The 18,709-nt window shown below is 40.0% G+C and overlaps 1 protein-coding gene across 1 annotated transcript in view; it reads right to left on the reverse strand.

Annotated features, from left to right (window-relative positions):
- The window catches only part of LOC131422203 (cytochrome P450 3A12-like), a 34,398-nt gene extending 16,459 nt beyond the window's left edge, over nucleotides 1–17,939 (reverse strand). The window contains exons 1-8 of the mRNA XM_058569211.1: nucleotides 17,869–17,939; nucleotides 14,141–14,234; nucleotides 12,640–12,692; nucleotides 11,978–12,077; nucleotides 5,926–6,039; nucleotides 5,573–5,661; nucleotides 4,093–4,241; nucleotides 653–780 (exon numbers count right to left, since the gene is read on the reverse strand). Coding sequence (XP_058425194.1) covers nucleotides 653–780; nucleotides 4,093–4,241; nucleotides 5,573–5,661; nucleotides 5,926–6,039; nucleotides 11,978–12,077; nucleotides 12,640–12,692; nucleotides 14,141–14,234; nucleotides 17,869–17,939 — 798 coding nt within the window. The remainder of the gene's footprint in view (nucleotides 1–652; nucleotides 781–4,092; nucleotides 4,242–5,572; nucleotides 5,662–5,925; nucleotides 6,040–11,977; nucleotides 12,078–12,639; nucleotides 12,693–14,140; nucleotides 14,235–17,868) is intronic.
- Nucleotides 17,940–18,709: the final 770 nt, after the last annotated feature.

The following is an 18,709-nucleotide window of genomic DNA, read 5'->3' on the forward strand; positions in this document are numbered from 1 at the left end:
TGAACTTCTTCAAAGGCCCCACACTCCCAGAACTCTACACAATCTTCAGTAACTTTCTGGGAATACTCAGCCCTGTCCCCCTGACTGCAGACATCCTTGTGATGGTCTCCAGACCTAATGAAGGCAAAGCTGGGTTAGCCAGCTTGCAGCCTCAATGCCAGAGAAGACTCATGCCCACTTCAGACTATGAGAGGGCACCAATTTAACACAGACTGTACTCTACAGGTAGCCTAATGGGGGATTCCATTGGGGAACATGTAAAATAAGAGGTTTGGAATTGAAATGATTCCTTGCCACTCTAAGATCTGATGAAATTATAATACCAGTAAAATAATTTTTAAATAGAAATGTTTATCCTTTGACAATTGATTGAAGAGAAGTAGTAAAGTTTTGGCTCAACAATATTCATGCAGTGACATAGTAAATGTCATGCCTACTATTAAATTTTAAACATGGCCCTCTGACTCATTTTCTTATCTCCCTCCCCAACTTCCACCTTCTTCATTTCCCCAAAATGATAGAAGTCTCATGCTCTAAACCCTAGAGATCTCTTCCACCTGAAAAACATCACAGTGAAGTACACACAGTGAAGTACACAGCTCAATAAATTATGAAAGGTGAACACCCACATGTAACCACCACCAGATTTTACCTTTTCCTTATCTTTGAGGCGGCTTTCTTTCATCCTTTTTACAGATTTTGTGAAAAAATCAGTAACACTTTTTGGAAATAGAGAGATATTTAATAATTCAAAAACTGGATTAACAATTGGAAAGAGAGCTGTAGGGAAAAAGAAAAAAGAAAGCACAATGAAAAAGTAAATTTTACCTGTAGGAATTACAATTGCCTCTACCAATCAGAAGAGTAAAAGATAACACAAGCTTCTCAACTAGGAACCATTCTCTCTATCACCTTTCTTCAGACTTCCAAGCCAATGGTTGAGCAACAGTAAGTCCACGCTTAAAGGCCATAACTACAACAGTGAGGTCAATGGCCCTCTGCATCTTTGGAGTGACCAAAGGAACAGGATTGCATTTCTTGACCTCTTAGCCGTTTATCCATTAGATTAGAGTCTCTTTGGATAAACTGTACCATAGTGCGCTACTTTAATTAATTGTGCAGTTCAAGAAATACAACTCCAGATAGAAATAATACATGATGTCTTTAATCCCAAGGAAAATGAAATCAGAAATCAAGAACAGAAAGAAAATTGGGAAACTCACAAATATGTGGCAATGAAACAATACACTCCTAAATAACCCACGGATCAAAGAACAAATTAAAAGGGCAATAGAAATTACTTGTAGGTAAGTAAAAATGAAGACATGATAATCCAAAACTTATGGGATGTAGCAAAAGAAGTGCTCAAAGAGAAAATTATGGCTACAAATTTGCACATTTATGAAGAACAAAGATCTCAAACCAATAACCTAACTTTCCATCTTAACATATTGAAAAAAGAAGGGCAAACAAACCTAAAGCAAGCAGAAGGAAATAATAAAGACAAGAGCAGAAACTAATGAAATAGAGAATAAAAAACAATAGAGAAAATCGATGAAACCAAAAGCTGATTCTTTGAAAATACCCTTAGCTAGATTGACCAACAAAAAAGGAGAGAAGATTCAACTTACTAGCTTCAGAAACGAAATAGGGGACAATACTACTGACACTAAAAAAATTAAAAGAGGTCACTGGCCCTGTGGGATAGTGGTTAAGTTCAGCACACTCTGCTTCAGTGGCCTGAGTTCACGCATTCAGATCCCAGACACAGACCTACACCACTTATCAGCCATCCTGTGGTGGTGAACCACATATAAAGTGGAGGAAGATTAGCACAGATGTTACCTCAGGGCCAATCTTCCTCAACCATAAAAAAAAAAGAGGAAGATTGTTAACTCAGGGCTAATCTTCCTCAGGAAAAAATAGATAAATAAAATAAAATAAAAAGAACTATAATGGAATACCATGAACAATTGTACGCCTAGAATTTCGATAACTTAGCTGAAATAGACAATTTCCTAGAAAGACACAAACTACAGGAACTGACTCAAAAAGAAGTACAATCTGTGGTTGTTTCCAGATGGGAATGGAGCGGGAGGGAGACAAAAGGGGTAAAGGGGGCACGTGTGCATGCTGACAGATGGCAACTAGACTTTTGGTGGTGAGAACAATGCAGTCTACACAGAAGTCAAAATATAAGGATGTACACCTGAAATTTATAAAATGTTATAAACAAATGTGACCTCAATTAAAGAGAGGACTATCTGTATAAACCTATACCAAGTAAAAGATTGATTTAGTAATCAAGACCCTACCCACAAAGGAAAGCTCAGATCCAAATGGTTTAATGGGAAATTCTACCAAATATTTAAAAAAGAATTAAGACCAATTTTTCACAAACTCTTCCATAAAATAGAAGAGGAGGGAACACTTCCAAACTCATTCTACAAGGACAGTATCACCCTGACACTAAAACCAGACTCAAACATCACAGGAAAAAAAAAAAGTACAGATCAACAAATTTTATGACCATGATTACACAAAGCCTCAAAAAGTACTAGCAAACTGAATCCAGCAACATATGAAAAGAAGTATACACCATAAACAATGGAATTTATTCCAGGAATGCAAGGTTGTGTAATACACCATATCAATAGAATATAAAACAAAAACCACATGATCATCTCAGTAGATGCAGAAAAACCATTTCACAAAATCCGGTACCCCTTTGTGTTAAAAACCTTCAGCCAACTAAGAATAGAAGGGAATTTCCTCAATCTGATATAGGGCATCTAAAAAAAAATAGCTAACACCATACTTAATAGTGAAAGACTGGTTGCTCTCCTCTACTATTAAGAGCAAGACAAGGATGCCTCTCTCACCACTTCTATTCAGCATTGTACTAGAAGTTCTAGCCAGGGGAATCAGGCAAGAAAAAGAAATAAAAGGCATGCATATAGGAAATGAAGAAGTAAAACTATCTCTATTACCAGATAACATGATCTTATATATAGAAAATCCTGAAGAATGATTCGACCATACAGAGAAATGAAGCACTGATACACGGTACAACATGGATGAACCTTGAAAATATTACACCAAATAAAGAAAGCCAGCCACAAAAGACCACATATTGTGTGATTCCATGTCTATGATGTGTCCAAGTTAGGTAAATCCAAGGAGACAAAAAGTAAATTGGTGATTCCTTATGAGTAAGGGGAGTGGTAGGGTTGGTTAAAATGTACAGGGTATCTGTGTTGACAAAAATGTTCTAATGATTGACTGTAATGATAGTCGAACATATATTTGAATGTAACAAAAATCTTTCTTTCAGTTTAATTGAATTATAATTGACATACAGTACTGTATAAATTCAAGAACTTAAGAACAGGATAATGACTTGACATACATATATCATGAAAAGATTAGCACAATAAGTTTCATTAACATCCCTCAACTCTTATAGTCACAAAAAAAAATTTCCCCTGTGACAGAAGTATTAAGATCTACTCTCTAGCAACTTACAAATATACCATACAGCAATGTTAGCTAGACATTATGTTGTTCATTATATTCCCAGTACTTATTTATCTTATAATCAAAAATTTTTACCTTTTAACCACCTTCCTCCAATTCCCCTACTCCAACCCATGCCTCTGGTAACCAGAAGTCTGATTTCTTTTCTCTATGAGTTTGGTTCTTTTATTTTTTTTTAAGTCCACATATAAGCGAGATCATCCAGTATTTGTCTTTCTCTAACTTATTTCACTTAGCATAACACCCTCAAGGTCCACCCATATTGTTGCAATGGCAGGATTTCCATCCAATTTATGGCTGAATAGTATTCCACTGTACATATATAACACATTTTCTTTATCCATTCATCTGTAGATGGATACTTAGGATATAAAAACCATTGAATTATACATTATAAATGGGTGAAATATATGGTATGGGAATTATAAATCAATAAAGCTGTTACAGAAAGAAAGAAGGAAGGAAAGATGGAAGGAAGAACAAAAAGGAGGGAAGGACGGTGTGAGAAGGAAAGACAGTAGGAAGGAAGGAAAGGAAAAATAGTAGTCCACATACTTATTAAGAGAAAGAATGGCTTGAAGAAATCAAATCCAAAGAGCTTCTTGGCATTTTCCACAAAGGGATCTTGTGGGTTGTTGAGGGAATCGATGTTCACTCCAAATGATGTGCTAGTAATCACATCCATGCTATAGGCCCCAAAGATGCTAAGTTGAAAAAGAAAGACATGGAAAATTAAAATCAGCACCTCTTTGCTATCCTTATCCAACACATGCAGCAAGAAGTGCACGTAAAGTCATATGCCCAGGCAAGACAAGTAAAGAGCCACACACCATCAGAACCTTCTGCTGCATCATCTGAAGAGTCTATGCTACCATCACACTCACTCATGAGGTGTTCATCAGGTTCCAATGATGCACTTGGCCTTGTGTTAGGGGTGATGGGGACACTAAGGTATGTTACACCCTCCTCTGAGCTGAAGGAGCTGAGTCATAGAGGAAGAGAGACCCATAATCAGAAAAATTAAAATAGTGTGTTTTGAGTATGGGCAATAGTACCTATATGAGCACTGTGTTTCAGCAGGACAAAGGGTGGAATAGCTAACTCATTCTAGGGGAGTCAAGAAAGATGACATTGATCTGGTCTTGCCTCGCCAAAATATCTATACTCAGAGCTGATTCCTCTTTAGCACATTACAGAACAGCAGCACCCTGTTCTGAGTTGCCAGGAATGTCATCCCTCCTTCTCTACACCCCTGCTAAGGCTCCTGAAAGACCCAGCCCTCCTCAACTCCAGTGATCTCAGGTTGCCCTGAGGGATGAATCATTTTTGTAAATGTAAAAACTATTATTTTCTAGTTAGAAAATAATAGTAGAGCACTCCAACATTGATTTAGGTGATCCCATAGCTAAGTGATCATATGTCCCCAGTGTTCCCAGGACAATCCAAGTTCACACCTATTGTCCCTGCATAATTAAAAATATCCCACTTTAGACAACAGATGATATTGTCACCCTACCCATAGCCTGTACAGGGCCTTCTCTCTTTGAGACTGAAGGAAGGAGAAGTGGTGGTAAGATTTAATATTTAGTATTTTTTGGATATCCTCAGCAAAATCATGAAGGGGTTTAAGTTGTTCCACAATGAAACTTTCCTGCCCCACCCGCTGCCCACCAATATGTACCAAATGCCTTCCTCTCTGACCATTCCATAACCTCTACACAGAAGACTTTAGTACAATCATGTTTCTTCTTTCTAAACTATGCGTTTTTGCCTTCCAGAATATCCAAAGTGACAATTAAGCAGATAAATCAATCCTGGCTAATGTACACAGGTGAGAAGACCCTTTCTCTCCTGGCTTCCCTGCCTTCGTGTGTGAGCCAACTCTTCTTGGGTTACTCATTGGAGTTGTAACACCACACGCCTACTTCTGTTTGGTCACTAGAGTAACTCAACAGTGGGAATTCCAGCTCCACGTCAGGCAGCTGGAGGGTCTCGAGACAGAGCTCAGACAACCAGCGGATGCAGTCCAACTTACTCTTTCAAGTTGATGTGGTTGCCTTTCTCTGCTGCCTTCCTCAGATTCCTCACCAACATGTCTCCATACTGGCCAATGATGGGGAACATCTAGACACAAAATGCAACACCACCCATAGTGAAATGCAGAGACTCAAGTCCTAGAAAGACTTGGCTTTAGCAAGCATGGAGCAGTAAGTGACATTGTATAAGGAATCTTATAATGTCTCTTTTAGGACATAAAGATAAAACACCATTTCCAGGAAGCTCAAATTCGGCAAAATACTCCTTGAGAAGAGACTACTATCTTAGTTTCTACCTGGCCCCAGGTGCTTTCCTTAAGTTTCTAATTAAAAGTCCTATTAATTTCTTTACCTCCTTGATCTTTCCACTCGTGAAGGTTGGAGAGAGCAACGTTCGTATTCTCTTCCATTGTTCATCCTGAGACAATGGGAGGGCAGTTTTCATAAATCCCAGTAGACCAATACGCTACACTCAAAAGAAAAAGACATTTTACCCTACATGAGTTTTGGAGGTCTCAACAATTGCGGAAAATTTGTTAAATTGGCATCAATTATTCAACAAATATTTAGTGACTGTCTACTTAGTAGCAGACCTTATGATAGATGCTCAATAAATATTTGTTCCAAATGCCTGGGTTCCTTTGAGGGTGGAGGAGACATCCAGACAACTGATGTGATTTCCAGCCTTTATATTACAATCACCATTTAAATACAAATGACCCCTGTGGTAGGGAACCTGTTCTTCCAGGGTAATAGACAGGCATAAGACCTAGTACATCCTCCAGGGCTGTGCAGAGTAGAAAGGGATTGGTGACAGACAGCCAGATAGCCTTGGAAAACTGTATGTTGCCTCAGGCCAATTCTGTCTACATGTATCTACAGCAAAAGCAACTTGAAAAAGGGATGTCCTGATATGGTGACTTTTAAAAAATAGTAGTTAATACTTAAAAGACTAGTAATCTATTTCCTATTCTAAAGAAATTGTAAATCACATGGAAATCCCTTTACATTACATTTTCCTCCAGGGATAGAGAGGAAAAGAAAGAGATAATTCTATTTCTCAGTTTCAGGCTGGCCTACCAAGCCAACCTCCTCGAGATTTTCTTTCTCTTTCAAAATTATATTTGGTTTTAAAATGGATATCTCCAACACCATTTCATGATAAAAACTCAAAAACTGGGAAGAGAGGGAAACTTCCTCAACTTCGTAGGGAGCATCTACAAGAAAACCTACAGCCAACATCCCACTAATAATGAAAGACGGGAGTGACTTCACTAAGCTGGCTGAGTAGGACTCCAGCCTCCATCACCCCTCAAAGAACAACAATTAGACAGCTATCCACAAAGGAAAATAGGTCTAGGAGAGCTCAGGAGTCTACTTAAGATACTTCAGTAACACAGTGGAGCAAAGAACCTGAGAATAACTGCAAAATGAGTAGGGAGAATAGTTTCATTTTGCCTGCATCATCCCATCCTCCAGGCCAGCACTGCTCAGCACCAAGAGGGAACTCCCAGCCAGAAAGACTTTTACTTGCTGGGAATAGGACAGCAGGGCAAGTGACCAGTTTCCCCAGCATTTCAGGGCACTGCGCTAATGAACTGCTTTGGTTTCACCCCACCCAGAGACTGGCATAGCTGACACATCTTAAGACAGCTAGGAGCAAAGAAGGGCAGGGACTGCGAGTAACAGCCATGTGGCGGAGTGACCATGGTTCTCTGTGGCCTGCTCTGCAGAAGACTCCTAAACCTCTGCTGTTGAGGAAACCAACAGCCAGCATAGATGCTACAGACACTCTGCAGATTTTGCTGCTGATAGCCCCACGTGTTTTCATATTCACAGACTCCAGCTGCCTGAGTCCTACCCTGCCCTACTCCTCCCCTGCCAGAACTGTCCTAGCCAGTGCCACCAACAATTGCCTGAGCCCTGGGATCCATGCCAGCAGCAGCCCCAGCCTCTGTGTCTGGGCATGTGCATAACAACAGCCCAGGACCCTGCAGCTGCTCAGGTGCCTGGAGCCAGCCCTGACTCCTGTCAGTGGACTTCACTGCATGTGCCCACAGCTAACCCCTGCAGTCGCCCACCTGCACGCTGCCAGTCTCAACTCCAGTCACCAGCCCCCCTGCAGTGTATGTGCCTGCACTCAGCACCCACAGATGAGCATGTGCATACCACCAACTCTGGCCACCACTGCCGCCTGCCTAGGTCCATTGCTACTACACCTGGAGGTGCTGCTGAAGACCTCTACAGCCACTGCGGCCACTGCGGACCCTCCACAGCTCTTGCGGCCAAGGATCATGCAGTTGATGATGTTGTGAACCCAAGCTGCCTGAGCCAACCATGCCCCTCTGAATCCAGAGCTACCAAAAACCCCACACTTGGCCCCCAGAACCACTAGACTGAGGGCCACAACACAGTACAGTGTGCGCCAACACACAAGCAAAGGTCTTTCCTTATTGAAGTTAGTTTGTAAGTCTGGAAGAGGTGACTGCTTCTTCAAATGCACAGACATCATTGCAAGACTACAAGGATCACAAAGAATCAGGGAAACATGAGAATAACAAGGGAACACAGCAAACTTCCAGTAACTGACCCCGAAGAGATGTAGATCCACAAATTGCCTGACAAAGATTTTGAAATAATTGTTCTAAAGGAGCACAGAGAGCTACAAGAGAACACAGATAAGTAATTTAACAAAATCAGAAAAAAATTATAAAAACAAAATAACAAGTTCAACAAAGAGATATAAAACAAAAAAAGAGAACCAAAAAGAAATTCTAAAGGTGAAGAATACAAACACTGAACTAAAATGCAACAGAGAGCTAGAAGGGAACCCTAATAAGGCTATCAGTGGATATCTCAGCAGAAACCTTGAAGCCCAGGAAGGTTGAAATGATATATTCAGAGTGCTGAAAGAAAAAACTACCGAACAAGTATACTTTACCTGGAAAAGTGATCCTTCAGAAATGAGGGAGAGATAAAGACATTTCCAGACAAACAAAAGCAGAAAGAGTTCATCACCACTAGACCTGCCTCACAAGAAAGGCTAAAGGGAGTTCTTCAAGCTGAAACAAAAGGACACTAACTAGTAACATGAAATTATATGAAAGTATAAAACTCACTGGGAAATGTAAATATATATTCAAATTCAGACTACAATAATATTGTAATGGTGGTGTGCAAATCACTCACAACTCTAGTGTAAAGGTTAAAAGACAAAAGAATTAAAGATAACTATAGCTAAAATAATTTGTTAATTGATACACAATATTAAAAGATGTAAACTGTGATGTCAAAAACTAAAAATGCCAGTGGGGAGTAAAAGCATTGAGTTTTTGAGTGAGAACAAAGTACAATTGTTGTCAGTTTGAAATAGACTATCACATCTACAAGTTGTTTTATAGAAGCCTCACAGTAAGCACAAAGTAAAAACCTATAGTAGATACAGAAAAGATAAAGAGAAGAGAATCAAAGCACATCACTATAGAAAATCATCAAATCACAAAGAAAAAAGGAAGAAGAGAGGAAGGAGGAACAAACGATCTATGAAACACCCAGAATAACAAAATGGCAATAATAAGTCCTTTTAATCAATAATTACTTTAAATGTAAATAGATAGATGAATGGATAAAGAAAATGTGTGCACATACATATGTAAATATACATATATATATGATGTACACATATATATATAATATACAAACATACAACGGACTATTATGCAGGCTTAAAAAAAAGAAGGAAATCCTTCCATTTGTGACAACATAGATGAACCTGGAGGACAACACACTAAGAAGATTATCAGACACAGAAGGACAAATACCACATGATCTCACTCGTATGTGGAATCTACAAGAGAAAAGTCAAGCTGATAGTAGCAGAGAGTAGAAGGGTGGTTATCAGAGGCTAGGGAACGGGGAATGGGAGGTGTTGTTCAAAGGGTACAAACTTTCAGTTATAAGAGAAATAAGTTCTGGAGACCTAATGTACAGCATGGTGACTATAGTAAATAATACTGTACTGTATACTCAAAATGTGAGAATAGTAAATCTTAAGTGTTACCACACACACAAGAAAATGTAACTATGGGAAGTGATGGATATGTTAATTCATTGGTAGTAATCATTTCACAATGTATTCATATATCAAAATATCACATTGTACACCTTAACATATACATTTTTTATTTTTCCAAAATAAATTTTAAAAATTTTAAAATGGTGAACGAATAAATGCGTCCTCCTAAGATAAGGAAGAAGGGGAAAATATCCACTCTCACTGTTCTTATTCAACATCATACTAGAAGTCCTAACTAGTGCAGTAAGACAAGAAAAAAAATAAAAGGCATACAGATTGAAAATGAAAACATAGAAGTGTCCCAATTTTCAGGTGACATCATTGTCAATGTAGAAAATCTCAAGGAATATAAGAAAAACCTCTAGAACTACTAAATGAGCTCAGCAAGGTTGTAGGATACAAGATCAACATACAAAAATCAACCACATTTCTATATAATAGCTATGGATATGTGAAAACACATTAAAAACACAATACCATTTACAATCACTCCAAAGAAAATGAAACACTTTATGTGTAAATCTAACAAAACATGTATGGAATCTCTATGCTAAGAACTACAAAATGTTGATGAAAGGAATCAAAGAAAACCTGAATAAATAGAGACATTCTGTGTTCATGGGATTGAAAGTCTTGACCTACTAAAGATACAGTTTTTCCCCAAATTGATGTGTAGATATTATGAAAATCTGAGCACTTTCTTTGTAAACGTGGATAAGCTTAATCTAAATTTGTATGGAAAGGCAAAGGACCCAAAATAGCTAAAACACTTCTGAAAAAAAAAATAAAGTGGGAGGAATCACTCTACATGGTGTTAAGATTTACTCTGTCGCTATAGTAATCAAGATTGTGTGATCCTGGTGGAGGGATAGACCCACAGATCAATGAACAGAGAATAAGAAATACACCCACATGCATAGGTCCAACAGTTTTTTGACAATAGTGCAAAAACTATTAAATGGAGGAAAGACAGCCTTTCCACAAATGGCGTTGGAGCTGTTAGACATTCATATGCAAAAAAAAAGAAACGAACCTTGATCTAAACTTCACACCTTATACAAAAATTAACATCAACTGGAACACGGATTTAATGTAAAACATAAAACTATATAATGCTTAGGAAAAAAATAGGAGAAAATCTTTGAGACCTGGGCTTGATGAAAACTTTTCAGACTTGACACCAAAGGCACAAACCCATAAAAGGAAAAATGCCTCCTTTGTCGAAGATTAGTTGTCCATAGATGTGTGGGTTTATTTCTGGGCTTTCGATTCTACTCCATTGATCTGTGTGTCTGTTTTTGCACCAGTACCATGCTGTTTTGGTTACTATAACTTTGTAGCATATTTTGAAATCAGAGAGTGTGATATCTCCAGCTTTGTTCTTCTTTCTCAGGATTCCTTTAGCAATTCTGGGTCTTTTGTTGTTCCATATAAATTTTAGGATTCTTTCTTCTATTTCTATGAAAAATGTTGTTGGAACCAGCCATAAGAAACGATAAAATCCAGCCATTTGTGACAACATGGATGGACATTGAGGGTATTATGCAAAGTGAAATAAGTCAGAGGGAGAAGGTCAAATACCGTATGATCTCACTCATTAAGTAGTAGATAATAACAACAACAAAAAAACACACAGACAGAGATTGGATTGGTGGTTACCAGAGGGGAAGGGGGGAAGGAGGAGGGTGAAAGGGATAATTAGGCATATGTGTGTGGTGATGGATTGTAATCAGTATTTCAGTGGTAAACATGACAACATGATGTAATCCATGCAGAAATAGAAGTATAATGATGTACACCTGAAATTTATACAATGTGATAAACCAATGTTACCACAATAAACAAAAAATTAAAAATAAATAAATAAATGGAAAAACGGATAAATTGGCCTCATCAGAATAAAAAATGTTTGCTCTGCTAAAGACCCTGATAAGAGGAAAAGAAAAGCTATGCCCCGTGATGATAAAAGAATAGTAAGAGACAACCTTGTGGTGATGGAATAGTTCTCTATCTTGATTGTGGTGGTCGTTACACAAATCTACATACATGATAAATTTTCACAGAGCAGCACACACACACGCTCACACACATACAAATGTGTGCACATAAAACTGATGCAATCTGAATCAGCTCACTGGACAGTATGTCCTGCTTTGATACTGTACTATAGTTACGCAAGGTATTACCACTGGGGGAAGCTTGCTGAGGGGCAATGACATAGCACCTCCCTGTACATTTTTTTTTTTAGGCAACTTCCTGTGAACCTATAATTATTTATAAATACAAGCTTAATAAATAAAATTTTACATTAAAAGAAATGGATGCCTACCGGCCGGTTTGTGAAAACAGAATAACATTCTTTCACTAGTACTGTTTTGATCATGTCTGGATCTGTGATAGCCAACACAGGCCGTCTACCATCATAAACCCTGTTGGGAAAACAGAGCTGATTACATTGAACAAGCTGGATTCAACAGCTGGAGCCACACCTAAAAGTCCAGACTTTCATCCTGACGTTACAGAATCCATACTCCTAGAGATGATGGTTGGAAAGAACATTAGAACATTTGCTAAGTCTGGTGGTGTGTACATGGGTATTTCCTGTACCATTCTCCATCATTTTTTGTTTAAAATATTTCATTATAAAAAGAAAGTTTTGTTAGTAAATAATTGAATGTTAAGTAAATTGTCTAAGAACAAAACAACAATTAATTAGGAAAATCTACCACCTGGGTAATGAAAAATTATATCAAAAACATGACAAATGCGTGTGACATAATATTATATGAAAACTGTAGACATACTGATCACAAATATGTAAAAATGTGTCTACAGATGGACAAAGATTTGGAATGCTCAAAAGTGATAGTTTATGAATGACTTCATTGCCATATTTCTAAAATTTCTAAAAGAGGCTGAGATTGCCTTCCACATGGTGAGGGCATCATCATAACAACAAATCTATCCAATGAAAGTTTCCAGAATACTCACCCCCACATTTTTCCATACTTTTTAAAACATTTATTGTCAAAATCCCAAACACCCTGCAAGGAGAAACAAAATTAGATTACTAATTGAAATGTATTGAACCCTACCTACAAATGGCACAAAAAGTACTCAAATCTCATGAAATCAGTCTTACTATCTTTCACTAGCAATGAGAGGGAGCTCTTATTCAGAGATGTCTTAGAGGAAAGAAGAGAAAATAGAGGAGATATCTGAAATGGAGCATTTAATTTTGAACATTTTACAAGTATGGTAGATACTAAATCCCTTACCCACGTCTATGGATACTAAGTAACTCCTTCTCTTCCTAAAGTATTTTCACTTGTGCCCGGGTTGTCTCTGAAGTTAAATAACTCTCTGAATTATTAGCTCCAGGGACACGACAAAACTGAAGCCGAGGGAAAGTGAGCGTGCCCTGCACACTCTTTCATCTCCTTGTTAAGCATCCTTTTCATTTATCTCATGAGCCCTCTCTAGAATTCTAGCAGAGTTAGGAAGTTTAAGGCACTGGTGACCTCTTTTAGTCTAGCAGATTTAAATAAGTCTAAGGCATATTTGTTTAGTGAGAAAGTGAGTGAGTGAATGATTGGATGACAAAGTGGACCTGCCTTCTAGTTTTCCAGCTCAACCGAGAAAAGATGGGGAGAAGCCACCACTCCACACGGGACAGAGCAAATTAAAACACTTGCTCTGAGTTTTCATTTCTATAACTTAAAAATAATCTCCCCATCACTAAGTTTCAGTTGTGATGTTTTGACCATGCAAAAAAAGGTCTCAGAGATGGGGATCTTGGGGTGCATCTACTAGGGAGAAGATCTGAGAAAGTTAGAAAAGAAATAATTGCTTTTTCAGAGGGAAAAACATATGAAAGTTCTTAGGCAACAGTTAGCACTGAAGGCTTCAGTTGGGAGAATTGGGATCTGAGAAACAAGCCTCAGGTCTGTGGGAAAGGCAGTCTAGGCAGAGACCAATCTACATGCAAGGCTCTGCCTGCTTGCCGTCTGGACATGAACTTGAAACCTTCCACCGAGGGGCCAGGCCCTGAGAGAGGCATCAGAGCTGAGTTAACCACAATGGCTCCACCAAAACTCACAGTCCATTTGTCACCTAGTATATTCCATTCAGTTATATTAAATTTTACCAACGTTGTCCAATCCCCTCCATTCTAGTGATGTTGTATAAGTGAGTCTGCATTTGTTTGGAAAAAAAAAAAAAACACAGGGCCGGATGGTGGCATAGCAGTTAAGTGCGCACACTCTGCTTTAGCGGCCCAGGGTTCACAGGTTCAGATCCCAGGCGCACAGTGACAGACCACTTGCCAAGCCATGTTGTGGTGGCATCTCATATAAAGTAGAAGAAGATGGGCACAGATGTTAGCCCAGGGCCAATCTTCCTCAGCAGAAAGAGGAGGATTAGCTCAGGGCCAGTCTTCATCACCAACAACAAAAAAAAAAGAAGCAAAACTCAAAGCTCCAACAACACTTACTTTATGGTAGCTTAGAATGTTTCCCAAAAAAGGCAGAGGTGTCGGCCCAGGAATTCCCAGCTTCTTAAAAAGGCCATGAGTATAGGTCCCATACCTATAAAGTGAAAGAGAGATCCAGGTCACAGGGATTGTGGAATAGGTGCTAGGGCTGGCCAGTCCCTGACTCAGAACTGGAACACTGAAGAGAAGGAGGTAACGTGGAGGCGATACATAACAGCAACTCCAACAGCAATAATTACATTCACTCACGATCTCCTTTCGCACCTCCACTGCGAGACCCACAGAAAGTAACCATGAGTGGCTAAAAGCAGCTGAAGTCTCCATGGTCCCAATCCTAGAGTGAATACTTGACAACTGTTTCCAAACTTGAGGGCCCCTGAGAGGTTCAGGCTGGAATTCTCCCAGGGAATTCACTCATGTCCATTTAGCAGCTTGACTCTCCCATGATTTAGAGATTCTCATTCTAGGTAGAAAGGGGAAAAATTTTTTTCTGCTCGAATGAGATTTTGCATAACTACATCCACTCAACAACATAGAGTTACTGAGAGCCTACTGTAGCATTTTTCTTACACTGTGCTCGAAGACTTTTGTGATTTTCCTTCCCCTATGCCCTGGCCCGATTTTAGGATTTGGTCCTTCTTAAATCTGTCTTCATACAGGCCTCGGAGCAGCCAGGGTTCTTATTTCAATAGAGTGAAGACTGTGTTCAAGCTTCCATTGGCCTCGTAGAAATGTGAGCATCTTTCAGTCTCACTCAAGACTCTGTTGTCAGGCAGTTTGGTTGACTTGAGCAAAAGACAAGGGTGATTGATCCATATGTTCCCTGAATGATACTATATAAAGGATCCAATTACTAAAGAATCCATGTCCAGACCATTCTTCCTTTCGTGGCATCTGGTTCTCCAACCTACGATACTCATCTGCTAAGCACGGTGCGAGGAACACTCATTGTTCAAGATGGTCAGTCACAAAGCAGTTAGTTTACTGCTTCTGTGCATTAGCTGTCTCAGAAACCCACTAAGGTTGGTGTTCCCTATTTCAGGCCTGCCTGCAACTCATCTTTCATGTATCATGTGTAGAAATCCACAACTGGAGGTTCTGGATCCTTCCATTTCTCCCCATTCTGGTGTTACTGAGAGATGAAAGCATGGAGGAAAATGAGTGGCTGAGGGGAGAGGCTGCCAGCAACTGTTTTAACCATGAAGTTGCTAGGCTTACAAGACTTACTCTGTAGAGGAAAATTAGGAAAGTATGGCTACAAAGTATTCAATGTGTAAATGGTACAGCATGTTCTACAAGGGCTTTCAGCCAAATATAGAGGGCCTTCCAAACTTCAGGTATCCTCCTGTTGATAACAAAAGATGCATAATACAACATAAAATGCGTAACCATTGAATGTTCCAGAGAGTAGAATTAAGACCTTGTCTCTTTGTCTTTGGAGGTTAGCCTTTTAGGCAGTATAGGTTCCAAATATTCTGTATTAATACAGCAAATCTTATAATATGTAATAAAATAAAACCAAAAAATTGCATGAAAGGATCTGTGTTTGAAGGACCCAGCAGATGCACCTTGAGCAGGCCCAGCTGGGCATTGGGATCCTTTCTCCAGAACAGTTGATGGAAGGATGGGCACTGACTGCCAGAAACAGTGGTAGCCTCGGTTACTCCCACACAGTTCCTTCCTTTGCCATCACAACCATGGCAAATCAATTAAACCAATTTCTGCTTCTGAACTTTCAATGTGCTACATGAACTCTCAGGTGAGGCCAAGCAATTGAGTGAATGTGTCAGCAACCCTGGTCCCCAAGGAAAGATCTAGTCTAGTGTCTAAACTCACATGGTTCCATATCAAGGCAGACGGTGGGCTGGGTGAATTCCTCAGTTTCTTTCCAGCTTCTCTCTTTTGGGTAGAGTAATGAGGCTTTTGGTACAAGTGAAAGTGAAAGTAATAAAGCCAACCTTTTTTATTATGTTTACATTGTATTGGCATAAGGAGGCCATTGTCTACTGTACAGCTACCGACTCCTGGCTACACGAGTGTCTCTAAGGCTAGTGTTCTTTGTCCAGTGGTGACGCTATCTAATGACAGTCTTACTGCCAGACAAACCACAGACAGAGTGACTTATATGGTGTCCTTGTCTCCAGGCTTCAAGCAGATGAGATGCTAAGCCTGCTGCCCATGTGAGACCAAGACTGAGGATGATCTCTGCTCCGAGGGATGAGAAATATTCTTCCTCTTCATCCTAATTCCCACCTGGATGCCTCTCATATCATCACTGGCTCACAGTCTCGCTTACTCACCTACACTGAGAGATTAAAAGAACGTACTGGGCAGCGATATTTAAAAACACGTATACAATCTACATCATAGAAGTATATATTTGTACCCTAGATTCATATTCCTCACTTTATTCTACAAAGGTGTAGTTATTTACGCACTTTTCTAGCCGCAAATACTAAACCAATAGCCCTCTTTTATCCTTCAGAAAGTACATTCTGGAAATAGTCTTATCTCAGTAAAAAATCTAGTATTAAATACAATGAAATTAAACCACAACGATTAACTCTAAAATGTCATCAGTCAGAAAATATGTTGCCAAAATACTCGGATATCCTAACATTTCGTCCAATGAATTACAACCGGATTTCTATTTCCTATGTTTGTACCTGTGTTCATGATTTCCTACTCTCAGAAAGTTGGAGGGAAGCAGAGGTCAAATGTGACAGAGAGGCCTTCCCTACCCACACGTCAAAATAAATCCTCTCCCAACCTGCACTATGATACCAGGATCCCACCATTGAAAGGAATTCCTCTGCTGGATGGTTTTCATTCATCTTCCTGTACTGTAACTAAAAGGGAAAAATATTTAAAATCTAAATTGGCTTTTGCAGTCATGCCTTTGAAGGCTGTTAGCAGATTTCATACCAGGGGGAAAAGAAATCTCTATAGTGATGCTGACCCTCCCAGAGACTGGAAGGAAAAGGTGAAAGGAAAGAATACAATTTCAAGGTTTCTGCCAGGTCTCCTCTGCTCTAAAGATTTCTCATTTAGGAATAAGTAGTTCTGCATATTACAGGGTCGGGGAATTGAGTCTTAGAAGGGGATACACAGGGGAGAGGAACAGCAAAGAAGGATGAGCTGAGTCTGAGGAGAGAGGCAGAGCAGTCCCCAGCCTTAGCAAAGTCTAGGTGCACCAGGAGAATTGTGTAGATGATGCCTGGTGGTAGGAGGGAGGGAAGCAGGAGCCACCTGAGTGACACAGGAGCCAGTCCTTCTACTTGTCTCTTGTAGTAAACACAGAGCCTGGAAGGTGAAGATAATGAGACAAAAACCCAAGCCACTTCCTCCTGCCTCCAGGATCCCCAGAGCTTGGGAAGGGGGTGAGGACTCCACTGCCCGGGGGGCCTGTTGGTTTCAAACAGCCTCTGCTGAATTCTGGTTGAAGAGTCTAGGTCCACATGGGTAGTCAATCAGAAGATCAGCCACAGGAGCAAATAATGTCAATAAACTCTCCCAGCTACACAAATTTTGGCGGTGGTGGGGAGGTGCTCCTTCAATGGATTTGGGTCAGATCAATAATAACCTCTCACATGTTTCTACTACCCAACGATTAAGCAACTTCCACTTTGTTAACTCTTTAAATCTTCAAAACAGATAAGGGAAAGGGGACCCTGAGTACCTCCCCAAGTCCAAGGTTACAGAGGACACGAGCCTGGACAGTTACTCACAGATAGAGGAGCACCAGGCTGGTAGCCAGGAGAACCCAGGTTTCTGTGGAAAAGTTTGGGATCAGGTCCATGGCCACTTTCCTTCTGATATTCTCTCGTCTGAGTTTTCCTTTCAGCAGTCAGTGCTATTGTGTCTATGCCATGGATACAGAGCTTCCCTTCCAGCCCGGTGGAGATTCAGTGAGGCTGGAAGGTTTATGTGCTGGGAAAGGGGGCGGTGCTGCAGCTGCAGCCAGTAGAGGAGACACCTGTGCTCCACCTCCATGTGTCCTCTCCCCCCTGATACTTGGAACAGCATCATGGACACTCCAGTTTGACCTCCTTTGAGTTCATATTGTGTGGGAAATCAATAAACAACCCAATCAGTGTTATCAGTAAGCCCAAAGGTTACAGAAACTCAAATATAGCTACTGGCCTTCAATCTCTAACCTGTCCTTGACTCCATGGCTGCATGCACTCCAAAATATTTGAAATCCTTCAAACTGGCTAGGCCTACAGATCTTTACACATGCACTTTCCTCTGCACAGAAATATACCTGTGCCCCCTTGAAGGCTCCTACTCATCCTTCAAAACCCAGCTCAGACTGAAACCCCTCTGTTAGAGTCTTTCCTCACAAACCTCCTGAACAGATATAAAACACTGCCTCCTCTGGGCATCTTCTATCTCCTCCTAAGTCTGCTATTGTCCTCTCTGACCTCCACCACCACTGTTGGTTTCCTCGACAAGTTCCCTTATCAGATTGAGACCTTCTCAAGGGCAGCTGGGTGTTAGTCACCATTATGTCCCTAGTCCTTAGCAGAGTGCCTTAGGCAGAGGGGGCATCCATAAAGGTTATTGGAA

This window comes from Diceros bicornis, chromosome 26 (genome assembly GCF_020826845.1).
Source record: "Diceros bicornis minor isolate mBicDic1 chromosome 26, mDicBic1.mat.cur, whole genome shotgun sequence".
Taxonomy (NCBI): Eukaryota; Metazoa; Chordata; class Mammalia; order Perissodactyla; family Rhinocerotidae; genus Diceros; species Diceros bicornis.